Genomic DNA, 23,791 nt, shown 5'->3' with positions numbered 1-23,791 from the left:
CAATAAAATAATGCATAAAATAAAAATAATGCATAAAATAAAACATTCTAAAAACATTTCATTATAAAAATTAATTAAAATCAAATTGATGGCAACCATTAAGCAAAACTTCTGTGCAGATTGCCAAAGGAGGGAGTCAGGCTGTGCCCTGACCAAAAGCCTGGTCTCGCAGGCCCTGCGGAAAGATGTCAAGTCCCGCAGGGCCCTAGTCTCTTGTGACAGAGCGTTCCACCAGATCGGAGCCACAGCCGAAAAAGCCCTGGCTCTAGTTGAGGCCAGCCTAACCTCTCTGTGGCCTGGGACCTTCAAGGTGTTTTTATTTGAAGACCGTAAGTTCCTCTGTGGGACATACCAGGAGAGGCGGTCCCGTAGGTACGAGGGTCCTAGGCCGTATAGGGCTTTAAAGGTTAAAACCAGCACCTGTGATCTCACAGTGAAGACCCCGTCAGGAGTCTCGCCGCGGCATTCTGCGGTATTCACACTGTATTAAATCCACGTTTTGGGATTACTTGAACCCCCTCAACTTCCCTCCCCTGGTTCCTTTGTGTTATATTAATTTATGCACGTCAGTAAAGTCTCCATCTCTGATTATCTCCAAATTTAAACATCCTCCACAATCTTACAAGTGTTTTAAAAATCCTGCTAATGTATTAACTTCTTTACAATGCTTTGGTACATATGCAATAAACATTGTCCATTTTTTAATATATATATTTGTTGTCATTTCTAAGTTTGGCCATTTCAGCATACGCCATTAATTTGATATGCCAATCTTCTTTCGTGGGGACTTGTTCTTCGTTCCAGTGTTGGGCTACCAATATCCATGCGGCCATTGTAGCGTACACGAACAGATTCTTATATTCTTTAGGTTATATTCTGGATTATGTATGTTTTAATAGATTATGTCTGAATAGGATGAGAGTGTTGGAGATACGTGCAAATGTGTATGTGAATCCGGTCTTGGGTGTTTGATTTTCGTTGTTGTGTATACTGTGTATATACGGACAATGACAATAAATTTATCTAATCTAATCTAATCTAATCTAATCTAGTATCCATTCCTGTGATACCTAATAAAAAAGCTTTTGGTTTTTTGACAAAGGTCATTTTAAACATTTTTCTCAATTCATTATAGATCATTTCCCAGAAAAATTTAATAACCTTGCATTGCCACCACATATGATAAAATGTACTTTCTGCTTCTTTACACTTCCAACACTTGTTTCTCTTGTTTTATACATTTTTGCCAATTTAACCAGTGTTAAATACCATCTATACATCATTTTCAGGTAGTTCTCTTTAAGTGAAGTACATACCGTGACTTTTATATTACTCTTCCATAACGTTCCCCAATCTGTCATCTGAATATTATGTCCCACTTTATCATAAAACATTTGACCTCTTCATCCTTGGTTTCCCATTCCAACAATATATTATGCATTTCTGATAATAATTTAATATGACTTTCTATTATGAAACTTCAAATTTTCAGAGAGAAATATGTAAACCCTTTCTTTTTTTCATTCTTAAATGCTTCATTTAATTGAAAATATTGTAACCAATCTGTTACCTTTCCTTTTACTTCTTTAAATTCTTTCAATTTTAATTGGTTATCCATTTCCGTTAATAGCTGTTAGAGAGAGAGAGCAACTCTTGCTACTTGCGAAAGAGGTGGTTTTAGGGTAGCGATATTGGTTTAAGGTGCTGGTTTTTTGGAGAGCCAGTGTGGCGTAATGGTTGGAGTGTTGGGCTGGGACCTGGGAGAGAAGGATTCGAATCCTCACTCGGCCACAAAGCTCACTGGGGGACTGACTCACTGGGAACCAAGTCCCTGCCTCTCAACCTAACCTACCTCACAGGTGAGGATGAAACGCAGGGGAGGGGCAGAGAACCATGTACAGTGGTACCTCTGGTTAAGTACTTAATTCATTCTGGAGGTCCGTTCTTAACCTGAAACTGTTCTTGACCTGAAGCACCACTTTAGCTAATGGGGCCTCCTGCTGCCACCGCACCGACGGAGCACAATTTCTGTTCTCATCCTGAAGCAAAGTTCTTAACCCAAGGTAATATTTTTGGGTTAGCAAAGTCTGTAACCTGAAGTGTATGGAACCTGAAGCATATGTAACCCAAGGTACCACTGTACTCTGTTCCAAACTTAAAAATGGAAAGCATAATGCTGGTGGTCAACAAAAGAGGTTTAAAGACTGTCTCAAGGCAAATCTAAAAAAATGTAGTATAAACACCGACAACTGGGAAACACTGGCCTGCGAGCGCTCCAGTTGGAGAACAGCCTTTGCCAAAGGTGTCATGGGCTTTGAAGACACTCGAACTCAGGACGCAAGGGAGAAACGTGCTAAGAGGAAGGCACGTTTGGCAAATCCACACCGTGATCAACTCCCGCCCTGAAACCAATGTCCCCACTGTGGAAGGACGTGTGGATCCAGAATTGGCCTCCACAGTCACTTACGGACTCATTGTTAAAACCGTGTTTATGGAAGACAATCTTACTTGGCTACGAGGGATCGCCGAAGAAGAATAAAGAAGCTCTGCCACCACAGAGGCAGCAATAATTCTGAATCCCAGTTGCTGGAGACTGCAGCAGGGGAGAGATGCTCTTGTGTTCGAATCCTGATTGCTAGTTTCTCAAAGGCAACTGTTTGGCCACTGTGAGAAGATGATGCTAGACTGGATGGGTCCTTGGCCTGACCCAGGTGGGCTCTTGTTTTACTTATTATTTATTAATACCATTGATATCCTAGTCCGAATGAGTATTAGATTTAAAATTCTTTTCATATAAAGAAGTGCCCCCCCCCACAGCACTTTATGGAATATACAGAAATGGTGGAACTTACCGGAAGAATAAGAAATCAGGATAACAGATTTTTTTACACGAAAGAATGGAAGTGGTTTATTGAATATTTACAGATCAATTATAAACAGATAAAAAACATTGGCAGGATTATTGTAATAACATGCAGCATCATAAGAGTATATTTTTGAAGAAGATGAGTAAATTAAGTTAATTTGGATACGCAGAAGATATCAAACATGAATTTAAGGAACCGTAGAAAGAGGGGGAATGAAGACAAGTTTGGAAATGTCAATGTGATCGTGAAATTATTGAAATGTATAAAATCAGTGAAATGTATAAACGTGAAAAGTATAAATAGATAAATGTAAATAGAAGTGTGTCCCCCCCCCCAAAAAAAAATGAAATGTTGTAATTGTTTTTAGAAATGAAATTGAGTCATTGGTTTTATTGCCAACACCTTTACTGTGAAATCACTCTGAGACCTTTTACGGGAAGCGATTCATGAATAGAAATAAACAAATCCTTATTTATGGCACTCATTTGCTGCCTTTGTTTGTCCCTAGTGGAATTCGCAAAATGGGATAATATGCGAAGGAACAAAACTGACGGAAAACAAAGGCCAAAAAACAAAAAAAAACCCAAAACCCCTATATACAAAAAAGCAACAAAAATTTATCATCCAACTCTACAGTAAAAAGGACAAATCCTACACTCCCCTCAAAAAAGGGAAGCACTACATCTATTCTATTTATTATTTGTTTTATTTAAAACTTTACTGGCCGAGGGAGCCGGCATACAGCTTCCGGGACATGTGGCCAGCAGGACTAAGCCACTTATGGCGAACCAGAGCAGCACACGGAAATGCCGTTTACCTTCCCGCCGGAGCGGTACCTATTTATCTACTTGCACTTTGACGTGCTTTCGAACTGCTAGGTTGGCAGGAGCAGAGACCGAGCAACGGGAGCTCACCCTGTCACGGGGATTCGAACTGCTGACCTTCTGATCGGCAAGTCCTAGGCTCTGTGGTTTAACCCACAGCGCCACCCACGTCCCTTGCACAAATGGGTATGTTAGTCAAAACTGCATACAAAAAAATGGGTTTATTCGGAGAAATTCACACGAAATTGCGGGCGAATTTTCATTGTGTAGATCTTTAAACCACAGTTTGTTGCAGAAATGTGTGCTGAGTTTAAGACTGGGAAAAGGGGAAACGAGAAAACCAATCCCTACCCAGGATGTGCTAAACATGATTAGGATCGGTGCCGAAAGTTGCACTGGTTCCTAAATTGAAATGATCCAGATTAATTTGGGAAGTACTTTGTCAGGTGGAAGTATCGGAGAGAAAGAAGAGATTTAGCAAGACAAGCAGTGTTTCTACATATAGCACTGTAGTTGTCGCCTAAATCGTCCATCCCTTCTGACTTTTCAGTAAGGATATCCCCAAAGACAAAATTAACATCTTTCTGTATGCAACAACAGCAGCGAGAATGTTGGTGGACAGTCATTGGAAAGAAAAGTATATCCCAACAAAAGGGGAATGGTTAAGTAAACTATGTGAGTACCTGGAGTTAGCAAAATTGACGGATTTAATAAGGCATAAACCCAAAACTATAATACAGAAACAATGGGAATGCTTAAATGAATATCTATACAAGCAGGGCTCAAATACGAAAGTTTGGTTGTGCTTAGACTAACCTTGTGAAGAATATGGAGAACATAAAGATTTGACTGATTATGAAAGAACCTAAGGAAGAGAAATGATTGAAGAACAGATGTAAAGGTGAGCAAGATAACTAAGAGGCATGTGGTGAATGCGGTGGAAGTCTTTTGTAATATTTTAACCAGGATTTACATATTGTAATGTTTGAAGCATGAATTTGGTAATATTGGTTATGAAAAGTATTTTTTTTCTTTTTTCTTTTTTCTTTTTAGTCTGTATTTTGGAAAACATTGACATAATTGTGTTTACAGTGTTATGTATTGTTCTTTCTTTTTCTTTTCTTGAAATTTTTAAAAAATAAAAATAAAATAAAGACTTTTCAGCTGCTGTTAGATCTGCATTCGGACAAGGAGGAAGGCCAGTGTTGGGCTCAGACCAAAGTGATCGGCCAATGCGAAACAAAAACAGAATCATCTCCTCTCAGCAAGCAATATTCCAAGTACAATAGCTCCACGGTGTGGGCAGAAGTGGGAGAAACTACAAATTGTGATTGACTGCAACGGTTGGGCTCGTTAACCATTTTTAAATTATGACTTTTATTCTTGCTGAGAAGAAAGAGAGCATGGTTGCTGTTACAGGTGTTTGAAGCCCACCTCCGAATCATTGGAAATGCAGATAGGGGTTTTCTGTTGCTTTGCAAACAGTGCTATATATATTGAACAAACAGGCTAAACCCTACTATGCCAAAGATAAATGGACACAAATCTGACATCGGGAATCACAAGACAGAGAAACCAGTAGGAGAACACTTCAATCTCCCAGGACAATCAATACAGGATCTCAAAGCAGCTGTCTTATTACAAAAGAATTTCAGGAATAGACTTGAAAGAGAAGTTGCTGAATTACAACTTATTGCTAAACTGAAAACTAAGGAGAGACCTGGTCAGAATAGAGATATGAGATTCTTGTCTCATTACATATGCTAAAGCAGGGGTCAGCAAACCTTTTCAGCAGGGGGCCGGTCCACTGTCCCTCAGACCTTGTGGGGGGCCGGACTATATTTTGAAGGGGAAAAAATGAATGAATTCCTATGCCCCACAAATAACCCAGAGATGCATTTTAAATAAAAGGATGTGTTCTACTCATGTAAAAACACCAGGCAAGCCCCACAAATAATCCAGAGATGCATTTTAAATAAAAGGACACATTCTACTCATGTAAAAACAGGCTGATTCCCGGACTGTCTGTGGGCTGGATTTAGAAGGCAATTGGGCCAGATCTGGCCCCAAGGCCTTAGTTTGCCTGAAGTAAAGGGACCCCTAACCATTAGGTCCAGTTGTGACCGACTCTGGGGTTGCGGCGCTCATCTCGCTTTATGGGCCGAGGGAGCAGGTGTACAGCTTCTGGGTCATGTGCCAAGCATGACTAAGCCGTTTCTGGCGAACCAGAGCAGCGCACAGAAACGCTGTTTACCTTCCCACCAGAGCGGTACCTATTTATCTACTTGTACTCTGACGTGCTTTCAAACTGCTAGGTTGGCAGGAGTAGGGACTGAGCAACGGGAGCTCACCCCATTGGGGGGATTCGAACCACCGACCTTCTGATTGGCAAGTCCTACGCTCTGTGGTTTAACCCACAGTGCCACCCGTGTCCCTTAGTTTGCCTACCCATGTGCTAAAGCTATATTTGGTCATCTGCATACTATCCCTTGCTTTTTCCTGTAGGACTAATTGCAGTCGTTAACAGTCGTCAAGAGGTTTACCATGTCCACTGAGTCAATCACCCATCTCCTAATACCCTCCTGAGAAAAACCCCACCCCACCCTCCCACTATATACAGTGGTACCTCAGGTTAAGTACTTAATTCATTCCGGAGGTCCATACTTAACCTGAAACTGTTCTTAACCTGAAGCACCACTTTAGCTAATGGGGGCCTCCTGCTGCCGCTGCACCACTGTAGCATGATTTCTGTCCTCATCCTGAAGCAAAGTTCTTAACCTGAAGCACTATTTCTGGGTTAGCGGAGTCTGTAACCTGAAGCGTATGTAACCTGAGGTACCACTGTATAAGGGTCTGGTGACTTCTGTTTCAGTGCATCTGAAGAAGTGTGCAGAACAAACTTAGTTGGTCTCTAAGGTGCTACTGGACATTATTTAAAACCTTTTATTATTATTTTTTTATTTTGACTGTGTCAGACCAACATGGCTATCTACATGAACCTAGTGCTGTAAAGTTGAGGGGGTGATTTTAGCTCAGCCCTATTCACACATCCCTCGTGGAACACCCTTCTCGTGTGCGTGTGAAAATGATGTGTGAATGCAACACCTCGGAGAAAGCGCGGAGGGGAAGAAAGAAAGAAAACTCAAAGTCATGTAATTTATTGATAACTCAGCCATTATTTTTGGCTTTTAATTGCAAATCTCATACAGCCAGTCAATTTCAACATTTTCTAAAATTGCGACCTCTCAATAATACATTTCCTCAGTTTGCATTCATACACGTCACGGGGCATTTATTGGATAAAGTGCGAGTGATAAGACTTCATAATGGTAGAAAAAACAACTGATAGAACCAGCAGGCCTTAAATCAGAAACATCACCTATGGATCACATGCCCAATCCTGATTGTCCATTCCCTCTCTGAAAACAATCTCAGTTTTACTAAGAAATGACAACTTCCAAGTACCAAAAGCCCAACTCTTATATCCCTAAAGAATGGGCGGAAACAGCGAAGGAAGTTTTGGCTAGAATAATAAACATTTGAGCCGTTCTTTTTATTTAAAAACAAACAAACCCCAAAGTAAACATCTGAAGGTATTTTTGGTCCCGATAAACAGATTAAATTGAAAGCCCTATTGATGTTATGGCTTATTTCTTATGGGCAATATTCCCATCACACACACAAACACACCACCCTGAAATGCACAAGTTGGAATTAAATCTGTGGTTGAATTCTCCAGATGGAATTCCCTCCCATTTTAGTCCAGAAACAAATTTTGCTAAGGCTCTCCAAAATGATCACCTTTTTAAAAAACCCAAAATCAAACCTTCCTTGAATATAGAAATCTAGCACACAGAACATCAGAGAGATATCGACCTTCTTATATGGGAAATACATGACAGATGTGATCCCTCTACTGCCCTGGTTTTGCTGCACATGCAATGCCGTCTAAAAGCAACAGCAGGCACGTTCCATATGGCTGCACTATGCGAGACCAAGGGTGCATAGGAACATGGGAAGGTCTATCTAGACCAGTATTGTCAACACTGACTTGGCAGCTGCTCTCCGGGGCTTCAGGCAGGGATTTTTCTCAGCCCTGCCTGGAACTGAACCAGAGACCTTCTGCATGCAGAGAAGATGCTCTAACCACTGAGCCATACCACCGCTTGCTATGTTAACTGTAAATGGTAATGGAAGTTCAATGCTTGTTGGAAGTCACGTGCAAGTCACCAAGTCAGTGGGTGTCTCCGCTACCTTGTAGTAGCGACTTACGTTATTCCAACTATGCACTGTGTGAAATACTTTCTTTTGCCTGGTCTGAATCTCTTTACATCCATCTTCATCAAATTGTCCCCAAGTTAAAAGAGAGGAAGAAAAACTTCGCCCTGTCCACTTTCTCCAGACTGTGCATTTTATACGAAAACTTTCCGCCCCTCTCCCACACAGAGACATTTCAACAGGTCTGGCATATCCAGATCATTCTATATTCCCTTTATGAGACCCACCTCACCCTTTTTCCTCAGTATCTTCCAGGAAATGGCAATGCTTATGCAACCGCGCATCTGAAATCCTGAACCAATCCTGCAACCTCTGGCAATCACGGAATCTCTGGCTAAATATTCACCTCACATTTTTGTGCAATTGCATTCTGGGTTTTTGCTACTCAACGGGTGAGACGGACATGAGCCACTAAAAGCTCCACCCTTCTGCTACAGGAAATATGGCATTCTGAGATTTCAGTTGGCTTTGCCCACACGTTTGCACCCATGAGGTCTAGAACCTTGATCTCTTTAGGAAGAAAAAGAGAAATCTAAATCAGAGGCACAGCAACGTCTGCCCTCAGTACGAGGTTTTCCAGACTTTTATTGGCCTGCCACAAAATCACAACACAGATGCAAGTCCTGGGCAGAGAATTTGCCTGCCCTAACTTGTGCATGGAGGGAGCATCGAAGCAACAAATTCCTGGTGTTTCTTCCTGAGCATCCTTCAAGCGAGGCCTCGTCTACTCCCTGCCTTTTCCCGCCTTTGGGGACAGCACCTTCGGGGATATGGGAATTAAGAAATGAGCCCTTCGCCCAGGTTGGCAATATGTGGTTTTTTCCCCAGGCTGGGTACAAAGCCCAACCCCAGCCACGCATGTGCGCATGAGAGACAGATTTCTCTGTGTAAACATACAGCCCCGAGTGGGACTCCTTTATACTGCCCAGAGGCCCAGAGCTGGCAGTAAAATTCCGCCTGGGACTTGTATTTGAAAACACTTTCCCCCCACTTCTTGAAAAGGCACCGTTGTATAAAAATCAAATCAAAACAAAACAAAACCGAACGCGCTGGTCCCCTTTTAAAAGTGAAGGCATGCACAGTACATGATACAGGTACAGATATAGATATATGCTGTATATTGCGAGATCGGATGTACAGATGGCACAAAGAGAACCGTTCTTCTTTTAGATGTTAGTGAGGACGTTGCTGGTGAGCAACTGCACCTTGAGGGTCCCCGGAAGCTCGTTGACGCGTTTGCTGCCTTTGCCCTCCAGATGGAGAATGTGCATTGACAGGAGGTTGTTGGGGTCACCTGCAAGGCTCACCTGGCCCAGAAAGGTGTCGCTGATTAGGTTATGGTCCCAGACCTGGAGGGAGAGAAGCAGAAGTTGGTGGACAATCAGAGAAGGAACATGCCCACAGACCAGGGCTGCGTGCATCCGCTCACATCCACGGTGGACCTAGCAGACCTCAACCAACCGAAATCTAAAAAACTAAGCATCTAGTCCTCAAGATTGAAGAGAAAAGCTGGACATGGTTAAAAGTAAAGGGACCCCTGACCATTAGGTCCAGTCGTGGCCGACTCCGGGGTTGCAGCGCTCATCTCACTTTACTGGCCGAGGGAGCCAGAGTACAGCTTCCGGGTCATGTGGCCAGCATGACTAAGCTGCTTCTGGCGAACCAGAGCAGCGCACAGAAACGCCGTTTACCTCCCCACCGGAGTGGTACCTATTTATCTACTTGCACTTTGGCGTGCTTTCGAACTGCTAGGTTGGCAGGAGCAGGGGCTGAGCAACGGGAGCTCACCCCGTCGCGGGGATTCGAACCGCCGACCTTCTGATCGGCAAGTCCTAGGCTCTGTGGTTTAACCCACAGTGCCACCCATGTCCCTGCACATAGTTAGGCTGCGATAAAAAGAACAGCCGCTCCAATATTTTGGCCACCTCATGAGAAGAGAAGACTCCCAGGAAAAGACCCTGATGTTGGGAAAGATGGAGGGCACAAGGAGAAGGGGACGACAGAGGACGAGATGGTTGGACAGTGTTCTCGAAGCTACGAACATGAGTTTGACCAAACTGCGGGAGGCAGTGGAAGACAGGTGTGCCTGGCGTGCTCTGGTCCAGGGGATCACGAAGAGTCGGACACGACTAAACGAGTAAACAGCAAATAACAACAGGTTATGGGCCCAGTCCTGAGTGGGCAGAGACGGAGCGTGGAAAAGAACCCAGAGACTGGAAGCGACTCAGCGTTTCTCAAGCAGCTGGCTGTGTCTATTTGAGACCGGGAGGCGAACAATTCTTCAAGCCACGTGTGAGTAAAGACTGAGTGGAAAGCTGAAAGCTGGGTGGAGGTATGGCTGGACTTGGAGCTGGAGCTCAAGGGGGAGCTTCATATTTTCCAGTAGAGAAACTGGGAGAATCCAATTATATGTCATGGAATTTACAGATGTGGGCATTGTTAAAGAAAGAACAGTGTTGGACTGTTATTATTAACCCTCCTGTAAAAGACGAGGATGAAGAAGTAGACGAAGCAGACCAAAGACTGGACGACAAAGCCTATGCCAATCTAATTCTGAGTTTAGAGAAGTCTCAGTTATCTCAGGTGCGAAACCTTGAAACAGCAAGTGAGATTTGGAAAGCACTGAGAGCGATACACATTAGAGATACTGCTGGCAGTAAAATTACTCTAATGCGAGCTCTGTACCGAGCCGGAATAAGTGAGGGTGAATGTGTTTGAAAACACCTTCAAAGATTGCGTGATTTATTTTCACAGGTAAATGAAATCTTCTTTTAGGGGAGCCGCAGGCGTCCAGGGATCTACCAGTAGATCACGATTTACCTGTTGGATGTGTCTGCTATAGTACTATGATCCTTTGATAAAGGAAACCTCACCTGAATGACAATGGGCTGCCCGGGCTTCTTGCGGTAGAACAGGCCTTTCACGTCAAACTCTGGCGTCACAGTGCTTTTCACCACCGGCGAACGGATCTTCTCGCCTTCACATTTAATGATCACGTAGGGGTCTGCGCCTGAATTAAAACGACAACAACGGTTGTTGAAGCCCCGAGTCTGGTTTGTCAGCAGCTGAAAGCTCCCCTGCTCTTTGGAAGCGACTCTCCCCCTCTCCTAGCTGTCAACGTTTCCCTTTTTTCAAGGGAAATTCCCTTATTCCGAATAGGATTCCTCGCAAGAAAAGGGAAAAGTTGACAGCTGTGCCCCCTCTCCTCCTCCTCCTCCCCCTGCAGATTTTGGGCGTGACGCGTGGGTGTGGTTGGAAATGGGGTGGGATTGGGGCCCTGCACCTTCTTGCGAATCCTGATTCTTCAGCCCGGAAGCCGAGACGACGTGGACTTGCGACACCATCTGCGGGTAGCCACACATCCCGCTCCAACAGGTGTGCGGGGGCTCATCCAGCATCAGCTCCCTACAGGGTGGATAAAAATCAATGATTTTTAAAAAGAAAAATCAATAAACATTGGATTTTTAAAGAAATTAAATCAGATTTTTTTTTATTTAATTCAGATTTTTAAAATAAAATGCTTTTGGAGGGAAAATCTTTCTAAAGATAGTTTTCTATTTAAGTTACATTATAGGCTATTCATCAGGAAATAAGGGTTTGTTTTTAAGTTTTTCATGTGTGCCAAAACTCAGTCTAAGTATTCTTTTTGAAAAAAATTGTTTAACCACATCAGTTAACAAACATGGATACATATGCTATAATGTTATTGTTTTAGTTAAACTGTTTAAATTGTTATTAAGGAAATGATTATTTTTCTCCTTCCAATCAAGCACAGCAGAAAAGTTGTCCAAATAGAAACAACCATTTCATAATTGCCTGTCTTTGTGTTTCTAACAGTATAACTAAATCAGTAATTTTCAATAAAACCGTAAAAACTACTCTGAAAATTTATTATTCCACAAACGAAACCTTCATCTGGTTGTAAATATTAAGATTATACCAGCAAGAATGGGTCTTTCTATAAAAAATATATAATTTAAATCAAGTCTTACTGACTAGTGATTTAAATCAAGTCTGAAAATTTATTATTCCAAAAACGAAACCTTTATCTGGTGGTAAATATTAAGATTATTTTAAAAAAATGATTTAAATCAAGTCTGAAAATTATTCCAAAATATTGTAATTGTAAATATTAAGATTATAAAAAAAATGATTTAAATCAAGTCTGAAAATTTATTATTCCACAAACGAAACCTTCATCTAGTTGCAAATATTAAGATTATTAAAAAAAAAAAAAAAGATTTAAATCAAGTCTTACTGACTAGTGATTTAAATCGATTTGATTTAAATCCACTTCCTATAATAAATAAATAAATCAAGTCTTACTGACTGGTGATTTAAATCAAGTCCTATTGACCAGTGATTTAAAGCGTGATTTAAATCGATTTGATTTAAATCAAGTCCACCCTGGTTCCCTGGAAAGAGGAAGGAGGGGGAAGACAGCTGAAAGATGTCAGTGACTTTGCCCCTAAACTCCAAGCATCGTCTATTATCAGGGTCCCACTAAGCGCTGGGTGGGCAGGCAGCCAGGTGCAGATATGGTCCCAGCCAGGATCAAAAGGCTACAGGAAGCCTCCGTTCCATGGAGAGCAGCTTACTGCAAGTCGGAAGGCACATCTGTGAACACCCTGAGGAGGAACTCGCCCACGTGGCCGGCCTCGAAGGTGGTGGGGATGATAACATAGCGCCCTTCCTTCAGGTCTGTCCTCAGGAAGACGATGCGGGAATTGATGTAGATGGAGCTGGCGACCTTGGGCTGCAAGGTGTGCATCCGGTAAGTCCGATTCAGCTCCACCTGGGCAGAATAAAGCACAGGAAAGAAGAAGAAGAAGAGTGTGAAACTACGGAACTCACTGCCACATGAGGCAACACAGGTGGCTTTAAAAGAGGACCTTATCTAACAATCAGTAGATAAGGTTAAAGAAGAGTGGGAATGTCATAAAAATTATTTGACGAAATTTGGTCCCAATAAATAACGCTCGGCTGTGTCTAGATTCATTTCACAGACAGAAGAATAATTTCATACTCCAAGGTGGGGACAAATAATTAAACAGATTAAAAAGAGTAATACTGTAGTTGACTTGAAACTGCAAAGAGTAGACGGAAGTCAACAAATCTGAATATATTGAACACTGCTTACTGTTGATTGATAGATATTTATATTTTTTAATAGTTTTTCAGTTTTGCTCTTTGGTTTTCTTTTTCTTTTTTCCTTTCTTTCCTCTCTCTCTCTCTCTCATCTTTTGTCATTTATTCTTTGTAATGTTATTATATTTACCTATTTATATAGTTATCTTAGATTTCTTTTATTATGTACACCGTAACAATTATTTCAGTCTAAGAATATCCAATATAAGCCCATCTCTCTTTTTTTTTGATGTTCTTTCGTGTGTGTGTGTGTGTGTGTGTGTGTGTGTGTAAATTGTGGAAAAAAGAAAGATAAGAGAACCGGGCAAATTCCTGGCTGTCGATGGCTACTAGTTACAACTGCTGGGCTCTACCTCCACGAAAAGCTTTTAAAAGCAAAAGTCAGAAAGGCGTTCAAGCTTCTGAATCATTTCCTCCGAGTCCACAATATTGCGAGTAGGGGTGTTATGTACTGAGTTGCATAGGATCCAAAATGCAGCAGTCTGTTTGGTCCTAGAACAATAGGATGCAGAATGCAGCAGTCTGATTGGTCCTAGAACAATAGGATGACAGAATGCAGCAGTCTGATTGGTCCGCAGGAGCCACTCAATCCAACTCCAGGTGCAAGTGAATCCGCAACCTGATTGGCCTACAGGTGAATCCCGGAATTAGCCAATCACGTGGGGCCCATTGTGTAAATAATGTATATAAAGCAGACATTATGGGGGAACTTCCATTCCTCCTCACCACTATGAGCTGAATAAAGAGCATGAAATCCACTCTCGACTCTGAGTATATTTCTGGGGGTGTTACGATAGAAACAGACACAGGAGTCGAAATTGCTGGTGTTTGCTTTTTCATCTTGTGTGCGGAACGGGTATCAATCCAGCCAATATGATTGGCATTTGCTGCCACTGTTGCTTTCAGTCAGCAAACCACACCTATTCGATTATGTTTCCAAACCCCCTACCCACATTTGCATGGCGGTTGCTCTGCGCCAAAACAAACAGAGCGAAAAAGCGTAACGAAAACGTAACTGGTGCAACATATGCTAGCCACGTAAAGTCGCCGCAGAAGATAGCAAGAATAACGATGCAATTTCAGCAGCAGAACCGCAGGAGAGTAGAAACAGCGCTGCGGGCAACGAACGTAGAGCAGAACAGAAAGCAATGCCTCCATGCGTCTCTAACTCACAGCTGTCCATGGAGGCGCAGGTTAATTCTGTGTCCAGGGCAGCTGTTTACCAGCTCCACCTGGTACGCAGGCTGAGACCCTGTCTGCCCACGGACTGCCTCGCCAGAGTGCTGCATGCCCTGGTTATCTCCTGCTTGGACTACTGCAATGTGCTCTCTGTGGGGCTACCTTTGAAGGTAACCTGGAAACTGCAATTAATCCAGAATGCGGCAATGAGACTGGGGACTTGGAGTGGCCGCCAAGACCATATAACACGGGTCCTGAAAGATCTTCATTGGCTCCCAGTACATTTCCGAGCATAATTCAAAGTGTTGGTGCTGACCTTTAAAGCCCTAAATGGCTTCGGTCCTGTATACCTGAAGGAGCGTCTCCACCCCCATCGTTCAGCCCAGAAACTGAGGTCCAGCACCAAGGGCCTTCCGGCGGTTCCCTCACTGTGAGAAGCCAAGTTACAGGAAACCAAGCAGAGGGCCTTCTCGGTAGTGGTGCCCACCCTGTGGAACATCCTCCCAGCAGATGTCAAGGCAATAAATAACTATTTTACTTTTAAAAGACAACTGAAGGCGGCCTTGTTTAGGGAAGTTTATAATGTCTGGTGCTGTATTGTTTTTAATACAGGGGTACCTCGGGTTCCACATTTCCGTGCACTGCTCTGGTTCACCAGAAGTGGCTTAGTCATGCTGGCCACATGACCCGGAAGCTGCGGACAAACGCCGGCTCCCTCGGCCAATAAAGCCAGATGAGCGCCACAACCCCAGAGTCGGTCACGACTGGACCTAATGGTCAGGGGGCCCCTTTACCTCAGGTTAAGTACTTAATTCGTTCTGGAGGTCCGTTCTTAACCTGAAACTGTTCTTAACCTGAAGCACCACTTTAGCTAATGGGGCTTCCCGCTGCCACTGCGCCACTGAAGCACGATTTCTGTTCTTATCCTGAAGCAAAGTTCTTAACCTGAAGCACTATTTCTGGGTTAGCGGAGTGTGTAACCTGAAGCATATGTAACCCAAGGTACCACTGTATTCAGTTGGAAGACGCCCAGAGTGGCTGGGGAAACCCAGCCAGATGGGTCGGGTATAAATAATAAATAATAATAATAATAATAATAATAAATAATTATTAGTAACCTGCTCAGTGCCAGCTTCCCCAAGTTTTTGAGTCCAGATGCAGACAGCGGAAGGTAGTCTCAGTGGCAGAGACATGCATTGCCCCCTTGGGTGAGAAGCAAGAAGCAGAAACAGCGGTTCACACAAACACACACTTCTGACCTTATAGATGTCGAATCCGATCGCCAGGTTCTCTCCCTTTCCCTCCTTCCGATTGGTCTGTTTGGGCTTCTGCTGGATGCAAATGAGCACCTCGTCTTCCGTTTTCTTCACGTCAAAAACGTACTGGGCAGGAAAAGAAAAGCAATGGAAAATGAGACGAATGTTTTTTTTTTTGTGGGGGGGGGGAGCACTTGGTTGGCAACCTCCAAGCCAAGTTCTAGCGCCCACCGTTCTTTGGCGTGCCTTCTTGGCCAGAGGCTGAGCTACAAATCTGGGAATTCCCGGTTCGACGGAGGTTTCAGGCCATTTCCTCGTCTCTACCTGGCCTGAGCTCCGGAAAAGGGTTGTAGCTCAGTGGAAGAGCAGTCGCTTGGCATGCAGAAGGTGCCAGGTTCAATCCCTGGGATCTCTAGGCACGGCTGGCATAGATCTCCGGCCTGAAACCCTGGAGAGGGCTGCTGCCAGCCTGTGTGGGTACCGTATTTTTCGCTCTATAGGACACACTTTTCCCCCTCCAAAAATTAAGAGGAAATGTGTGTGCGTCCTATAGAGCGAATGCAGGCTGCGCGGCTAAGCCCAAAGCCAGAACAGGGAGACGGAGCGCTGCGGAGCGCTCCGTCTCGCTGTTCTAGCTTGGGGATGGCTGCGCGGAAAGCCTCTGCAGGGCAACCGGGTGCTGCGCTTCAAAGGCTTCAGGGATCTTTGAGGCTGGGGGGGGGGGGGAAGCAGCGCTTCCCCACTCTGCCAGCCCCACAAGCTCGGGTGAATGCACCTTGAACACACCTTGTTTTAGAGGGAGAGAACAAGAAAAAACATTTTCCCCCCTGTTCTCCCTCTAGAGTGAAAAATACGGTAACTCTGAGCTAGACACGCCAATGGTCTGATTCTGTATAAGGCAACTTCCTACGTTCTCACGTTCCTTGCTTAAGCTGGCCTCAGTCTCTCAGTCCCTGTACCAAGCATAGGCAAACTCGGCCCACCAAATGTTTTGGGACTACAACTCCCATCATCCCTAGCTAACAGGGATGATGGGAGTTGTAGTCCCAAAACATCTGGAGGGCTGAGTTTGTCTACGCCTGAACTTTCTAATAAGCTGAGAGCTGTTAGAAACTCCTGTTTCCCTCCCAGATTTGCGATCCCTAGGGTAGTTTCACAGCCAATCCGCCCTTCCAAAGGGACTCTGGGAACTGTAGCTCTGCGATGGGAATAAAGGATTTCCAAACTACTCTCAGCACCCTTCAATCAATCAATCAGTTTATTACGGTCATAGACCAGCGGTTTAAAAATACCTATTTTTCGCTCTATAGAACACACTTTTCCCCCTCCAAAAATGAATGGCAAATGTGTGTGCGTCCTATGGAGCGAATGCAGGCTTTTGCTGAAGCCTGGAGAGTGAGAGGGGTCAATCAATATAAAAGCAAGCCAGAATTAGAGCAGGGAGACCAGAATTGGTGACCAGCAGCTTAAAACAACTAGAATTATGAAATAAAAATATACTACATAATAATATATCCATGTGACTTCCCTCTCCCACTACTCATCATCTCTTAATCTTAGAGTTCTTGTTTACATTGCATCTTATATATCTTATATATCTTATATATCTCATCCTTAATGTTCTAAATACGGTTAATTTTTTCCTCTACAAACTTAATCTATACAGATTGAGGTTGAATCCTGACAAGACAGAAGTACTGTTCTTGGGGGACAGGAGGCGGGCAGGTGTGGAGGACTCCCTGGCCCTGAATGGGGTAACTGTGCCCCTGAAGGACCAGGTGCGCAGCCTGGGAGTCATTTGGGACTCACAGCTGTCCATGGAGGCACAGGTCAATTCTGTGTCCAGGGCAGCTGTTTACCAGCTCCATCTGGTACACAGGATGAGACCCTCCCTGCCCACGGACTGTCTCGCCAGAGTGGAGCATGCTCTGGTTATCAACTGCTTGGACCCCACAATGCGCTCTATGTGCTCTTTGAAGGTGACCCGGAAACTACAACTAATCCAGAATGCAGCAGCTAGACTGGTGACTGGGAGCAGATGCCAAGACCATATAACACCAGTCCTGAGTGATCTGCATTGGCTCCCAGTACGTTTCCGAGCACAATTCAAAGTGTTGGTGCTGACCTTTAAAGCCCTAAACGGCCTTGGTCCAGTATACCTGAAGGAGTGTCTATACCTCCATCGTTCTGCCTGGACACTGAGGTCCAGCACTGAGGGCCTTCTGGTGGTTCCCTCGCTACGAGAAGCCAAGTTACAGGGAACCAGGCAGAGGGCCTTCTCGGTAGTGGCACCCGCCCTGTGGAACGCCCTCCCACCAGATGTCAAAGAGAAAAATAACTACCAAACTTTTAGAAGACATCTGAAGGCAGCCCTGTTTAGAGAAGCTTTTAATGTTTAATAGGTTATTGTATTTTAGTGTTTTGTTGGAAGCCGCCCAGAGTGACAGGGGAAACCCAGCCAGATGGGTGGGGTATAACTAATAACTTATTATTATTATTATTATTATTATTATTATTAACCTGCTCAGTGCCAGCTTCCCCAGGTTTTTGAGTCCAGATGCAGACAGCGGAAGGAAGTCTCAGTGGCAGAGACATGCATTGCCCCCTTGGGAACACCTTGCTCCCTCTTACCTGCCGCTCGCTGCCGCCTCACCTGTGGGTTCTGCAGGAAGGTGTCCCTGTTGTTGACGCAGCCCCCGCAGCGGTTCTTCAAGGGGTCTTCGTGCTTGGTCCAGGCCCCCCGCAAGACCACCTCCTCCCAGGTCTTATGGATGCTCAGGTACGACGTGTTGATGAGGCGGCACTTGATGATGTCGGTGAAGTACCTGCAGAAGTCTTCGAACGTCATCCTGCGGTGGGGAAGAGTTCGAATCTCGACTCAGGACCGCAATACCTCAAGCACCGCTTCCTTCCATACGAACCTACCTGGACCCTGAAATCATCTTCTGAGGCCCTACTTTGTGAGCCTCCTCCTCGAGAGGTCCAGAGAGTGGCAACTTGAGAACGGGGCCTTCTCTGCAGTGGCTCCCTGTCTGTGGAATGCTCTCCCCAGGGAGATTCGCCTAGCGCCTCCATTATACGCCTTTAGACACCAGGCAAAAACATTCCTTTTTAACCAGGCCTTTAGTTGATTTGATTGGCATCGTATGCCCTTTCTTAATTTAGGGTGTGTTTTTTGAGGGGGGGGCTATTGGGTTGTTGTTTTTATTTTCACTAGGTATTTTGTGGTTTTATATCTTGATTTTATTCCGTGAACTGCCCTGAGACCCCCAGGTATAGGGCGGTATATAAATTCAATCAATAATAAGTAAGTAAAGAGTTCGAATCTCGACTCAAAGCCTGGCCAGGTTAAACGGGCCTTGTATCCCTTTCTTCTGGTGTGGCGCCACCTTTAAGATACTTCAGCTAGCTGAATCTGACCCAGAAATGCTACCTGAGGACGATTGCTATAGCATGAGACTCTTCGTCTCGAGGTCATGGGTTCGAGTCCCAGGATGGGCAAAAAATTCCTGCATTGCAGGGGTTGGACTAGATGACCCTCGTAGTCCCCTCCAACTCTACAATTCTATGATTTTGTGACCTGCAAAATGGCTTTCGATGGCTAGAAGCCACAATGGCTCTGCACTGCTTCCACAGCTGGAGGAAGCAATGCTTCTATATACAGTAGTACCTTGGTTCCCGAATGCCTTGGTTCTCAAACACCGAAAACCCAGAATTTAGTGTTTCAGTTTTCAAACGTTTTTCGGAAGCCAAACATCCGATGCGGCTGTCGGCTATTGTTTCCGGGGCACCTGCACCAATCAGAAGCTGCGCCTTGGTTTTCGAACATTTCGGAAGTCAAACGGACTTCCGGAACGGATTAAGTTTGGCGCTTTTGTTTTTGCTATTTATTTTGCGTTTTTGTTTTTGAGGCTTTTTCGGTTAATTTTATTTTGTGACTGTTTGGAACCCAGTTCAGCTACTGATTGATTGATTGCGTGACTACAGAAATGGATAAAAGCCCCTCATCCAAACAACGACTATCATCAGTGAGGGTATGAAAAATATTGAATTTTAGTTTTTATCATCTACAACACTGTCTTATTTATCTTATAGCACAGTACGTTGATTATTGCTTTCATTTTATGGATCAGTGGTCTAGTTAGATAGTAAAATTCATGTGAAATTGCTGTTTTAGGGGTTATTTTCAAAAGTCTGGAATGGATTGATCCGTTTTGCATTACTTTCTATGGGAAAGCTTGCCTTGGTTTTGGAACACTTTGGTTTTGGAATGGACTTCCGGAACGGATTAAGTTTGAGAACCAAGGTACCACTGCACCCGTTGCTGGAAATCACAGAGCCCTCCTGCACTCAGGTAAGCTTTTTATAGGCATCTGGTTGTCTACTGTGACCGAGTCTAGCCCTCTAACCACTGCTCCGCGCTGTCCTATTTTGCGAGAGGGAAACCTCCCTCTATCCACTTTCTTGACAATGTACATCATTTTTGTACAGTTCCATCACATCTCCCTTTAATCATCCTCCCCCCAGAACCTAAATTTAAAAGCCCCGACTTTTTAACTTCTTAACTTTTTAAGAATGGAGTGGAAGTAATTTGAAGATTATATGTCAAAGTATTGTGCTAAAAACAACATGATAATAGGCTTAGAATAAAAAAATGTTAGCAATAACAAAACCCATAAAGAAAGAAGGAAAAATCAGAATTTAACAAAAATAATTTATTACGGAATGCAAGGGAAAAAGGTAGAAAGAAATATAAAGAAGTCAAATTGCTGTGGAGGAAAGTAGAGAGTTGGTGGTGGGATTTATAATTAAGTGCATAATTACATAGCTGTTGTGATTTAGATATTATATTTTATGTGAGGGAATCACTGGGGATTTTGGTTATTAGGTATATATGTTAAGTTTCAATAAAGACCTTTGGAAAAGAAATTTAAAAATTAAAAAGCCCGTTTCTGCGTCAAAACCCAGCACCCCCGTAACAAACTTAAATCTGGGATTGGCAGCTTTTGTACTGAGGAAAAGACCTGATAGTTGCACTGGGCTATGATGAGAGAGATAAGGAATCATCCGCTTTTACTTCATACGCACAACTCACCAAAATTCCCCATCGTCTTGGACAGTCATTCCCAGTTTTTCTCTCTCGCTGTTGCTGACTTTCTGCCATTCCTCTGAGCTGCGGAAACGACAAGAGGACGCATGAGGGGAAACACAGAAATCATATTAACCATGGTTAGATATTTAGAAATCATATTAACCGTGGTGACATCTTTAGGTACCAGGCGAAAATGTTTCTTGTCATGATTAAATGGGCGCAAGATGTTGGTCACAACATTATGATGGAAGATTGGGAAAAATTATGGAAAACTGATTTAAAATTTACAGATTGTTCCCTACTGAAGGAGTGCAGTTAGGGAAAATGTACAAAACTAGTTCAAATACATGTTGGAAGTGTAAGGAAAAGGAGGGGACATTTTATCATATGTGGTGGGATTGCAAGGTAATTAAAAATTTTTGGGAAATGATATACAACGAATTGAAGAAAATGTTCCATTTAACATTTGTTTAAAAAAACCTGAAACATTTTTGTTAGGGATTGTAGGGAAAGATCTGCCAAAAAAGCTGAAAAACATCTTCATGTATGTGACAACGGCTGCGAAGAAACCCCAACTAAAGAACCATGGCAGGAAAAATTGATGGACTATGCAGAACTGGCAAAACTGACATACAAGCTATGGGACAGGGATAACTGTGACTTTAAGGATGAATGGGAACCCTTTACAAAGTATTTGAAGACGCAACAAAGCGAACTGGACTCTTTGGCTGGCTTTGAATAAACATTCACAAACTTCTTATTGATAATAATCAGCTAAATAGTTTCAGGATCTATACAACTGTGTAACATGCAGAAAATAGCATTATTGGAGAAACCAAAGACTGGAACTGAGTGAAGTTGGGGGGTGGGGGTGGGGGTTCTGTGGGGGGAGGGAGGAAAAATGGGGGGGGGAATAAGGATGATATGTTTCTGGATAATATGTTTTGTTTTAATTTTGAATAAAAAAGTTATTAAAAAAAAAGAAAAGAAAATGTTTCTTGTCAACCAGCCCTGTGGCTGATTAACATTCATTGTCCTTTTTCTTTTCAATTTTTTTTTTTACCAACAACCAAAACACAAACAGTGAAAACAAACAGTGAAAACCTCCAGGCGGCTGATACATTGAGTATACATAATCAATAATAACATATTCAAATCAACCACATGTATAATTCTATACACCTTAACACTCCTCCCTCCACAAGGTTTATTTAACTTTCAACATTTTCATTGCCCCAAATTGTTCAAACCTGCCCAAATAATTCAGTATCTTCTCAAACCAATCCTCCTTCTTCTCACTGACCTTAAACCCTTTCATTTTATGTATCTTCATGGTTAGATATTCTAAGATTATAATATTTTTCTATTTTTCCCTCCGTTGGTTCATGCCTGGCTCTTCTGCATTTTTCCAATTACTCGCTATAACCTGTCTGGCTGCAATTATCATCAATTTTAACATTCATTGTCCTTTTAAATTTTTTTTTTGGGGGGGGAGTATGGGGTTTGGTTTGGTTATTGTTATGTATTTGGCCTTTTTATTTGGCACATTTATGCAGTGAACTGCCCTAAGATCTTCGGATGAAGGGCAATATACAAATTTAAGTAAGTAAGTAGTTATGGGTTGTGCTTCTCATGCATATTACTGTATTTTTCTGTGTATAAGACTATATTTCCCCCCAAATTTTTTAAGTTTAAAATTGGGGGTCGTCTTATACATGGAATGTTGCAATGAAATATATAAACAAATTTATTTCTTAATTTTGGGCTCAAAAAATTTGTTGTTGTTGTTGTTTAGTCGTTTAGTCGTGTCCGACTCTTCGTGACCCCATGGACCAGAGAACGCCAGGCACTCCTGTCCTCCACTGCCCCCCGCAGCTTGGTCAGACTCATGCTGGTAACCTCGAAAACACTATCCAACCATCTCGTCCTCTGTCGCCCCCTTCTCCTTGTGCCCTCCATCTTTCCCAACATCAGGGTCTTCTCCAGGGAGTCTTCTCTTCTCATGAGGTGGCCAAAGTACTGGAGCCTCAGCTTCACAATCTGTCCTTCCAGTGAGCACTCAGGGCTGATTTCCTTCAGAATGGAGAGGTTTGATCTTCTTGCAGTCCATGGGACTCTCAAGAGTCTCCTCCAGCACCATAATTCAAAAGCATCAATTCTTCGGCGATCAGCCTTCTTTATGGTCCAGCTCTCACTTCCATACATCACTACTGGGAAAACCAAGGCTTTAACTATACGGACCTTTGTTGGCAAGGTGATGTCTCTACTTCTCAAGATGCTGTCTAGGCCTGTCATTGCCCTTCTCCCAAGAAGCAGGCGTCTTTTAATTTCGTGGCTGCTGTCACCATCTGCAGTGATCATGGAGCCCAAGAAAGTAAAATCTCTCACTGCCTCCATTTCTTCCCCTTCTATTTGCCAGGAGGTGATGGGACCAGTAGCCATGATCTTCGTTTTTTTGATGTTGAGCTTCAGACCATATTTTGCACTCTCCTCTTTCACCCTCAATAAAAGGTTCTTTAATTCCTCCTCACTTTCTGCCATCAAGGTTGTGTCATCTGCATATCTGAGGTTGTTGATATTTCTTCCGGCAATCTTAATTCCGGCTAGGGATTCATCCAGCCCAGCCTTTCGCATGATGAATTCTGCATATAAGTTAAATAAGCAGGGAGACAAAATGCAGCCTTGTCGTACTCCTTTCCCAATTTGGAACCAGTCAGTTGTTCCATATCCAGTTCTAACTGTAGCTTCTTGTCCCACATAGAGATTTCTCAGGAGACAGATGAGGTGATCAAGCACTCCCATTTCTTTAAGAACTTGCCATAGTTTGCCATGGTCGACACAGTCAAAGGCTTCTGCATAGTCAATGAAGCAGAAGTAAATGTCTTTCTGGAACTCTCTAGCTTTCTCCATAATCCAGCGCATGTTTGCAATTTGGTCTCTGGTTCCTCTGCCTCTTCTAAATCCAGCTTGCACTTCTGGGAGTTCTCGGTCCACATACTGCTTGAGCCTTCCTTGTAGAATTTTAAGCATAACCTTGCTAGCGTGAGAAATTAGTGCAATTGTGCGATAGTTGGAGCATTCTTTGGCACTGCCCTTCTTTGGGATTGGGATGTAGACTGATCTTCTCCAATCTTCTGGCCACTGCTG

The 23,791-nt window shown here is 43.3% G+C and overlaps 1 protein-coding gene across 1 annotated transcript in view; it reads right to left on the bottom strand.

Annotated features, from left to right (window-relative positions):
• Positions 1-6,833: 6,833 nt before the first annotated feature.
• CAPN5 (calpain 5) overlaps positions 6,834-23,791 on the bottom strand; it is a 97,776-nt gene continuing 80,818 nt past the window's right edge. Inside the window, exons 7-13 of the mRNA XM_079973779.1 lie at positions 20,648-20,725; positions 18,206-18,401; positions 15,556-15,678; positions 12,568-12,764; positions 11,253-11,374; positions 10,843-10,979; positions 6,834-9,318 (exon numbers count right to left, since the gene is read on the bottom strand). Of these exons, the coding sequence (XP_079829905.1) occupies positions 9,136-9,318; positions 10,843-10,979; positions 11,253-11,374; positions 12,568-12,764; positions 15,556-15,678; positions 18,206-18,401; positions 20,648-20,725 (1,036 nt within the window). The 3' untranslated portion in view covers positions 6,834-9,135. The remainder of the gene's footprint in view (positions 9,319-10,842; positions 10,980-11,252; positions 11,375-12,567; positions 12,765-15,555; positions 15,679-18,205; positions 18,402-20,647; positions 20,726-23,791) is intronic.

The sequence above is a fragment of the Podarcis cretensis genome (genome assembly GCF_951804945.1).
Source record: "Podarcis cretensis genome assembly, chromosome: 4".
NCBI classification, from domain to species: Eukaryota; Metazoa; Chordata; class Lepidosauria; order Squamata; family Lacertidae; genus Podarcis; species Podarcis cretensis.
This window is presented reverse-complemented; position numbering and strand designations above follow the sequence as displayed.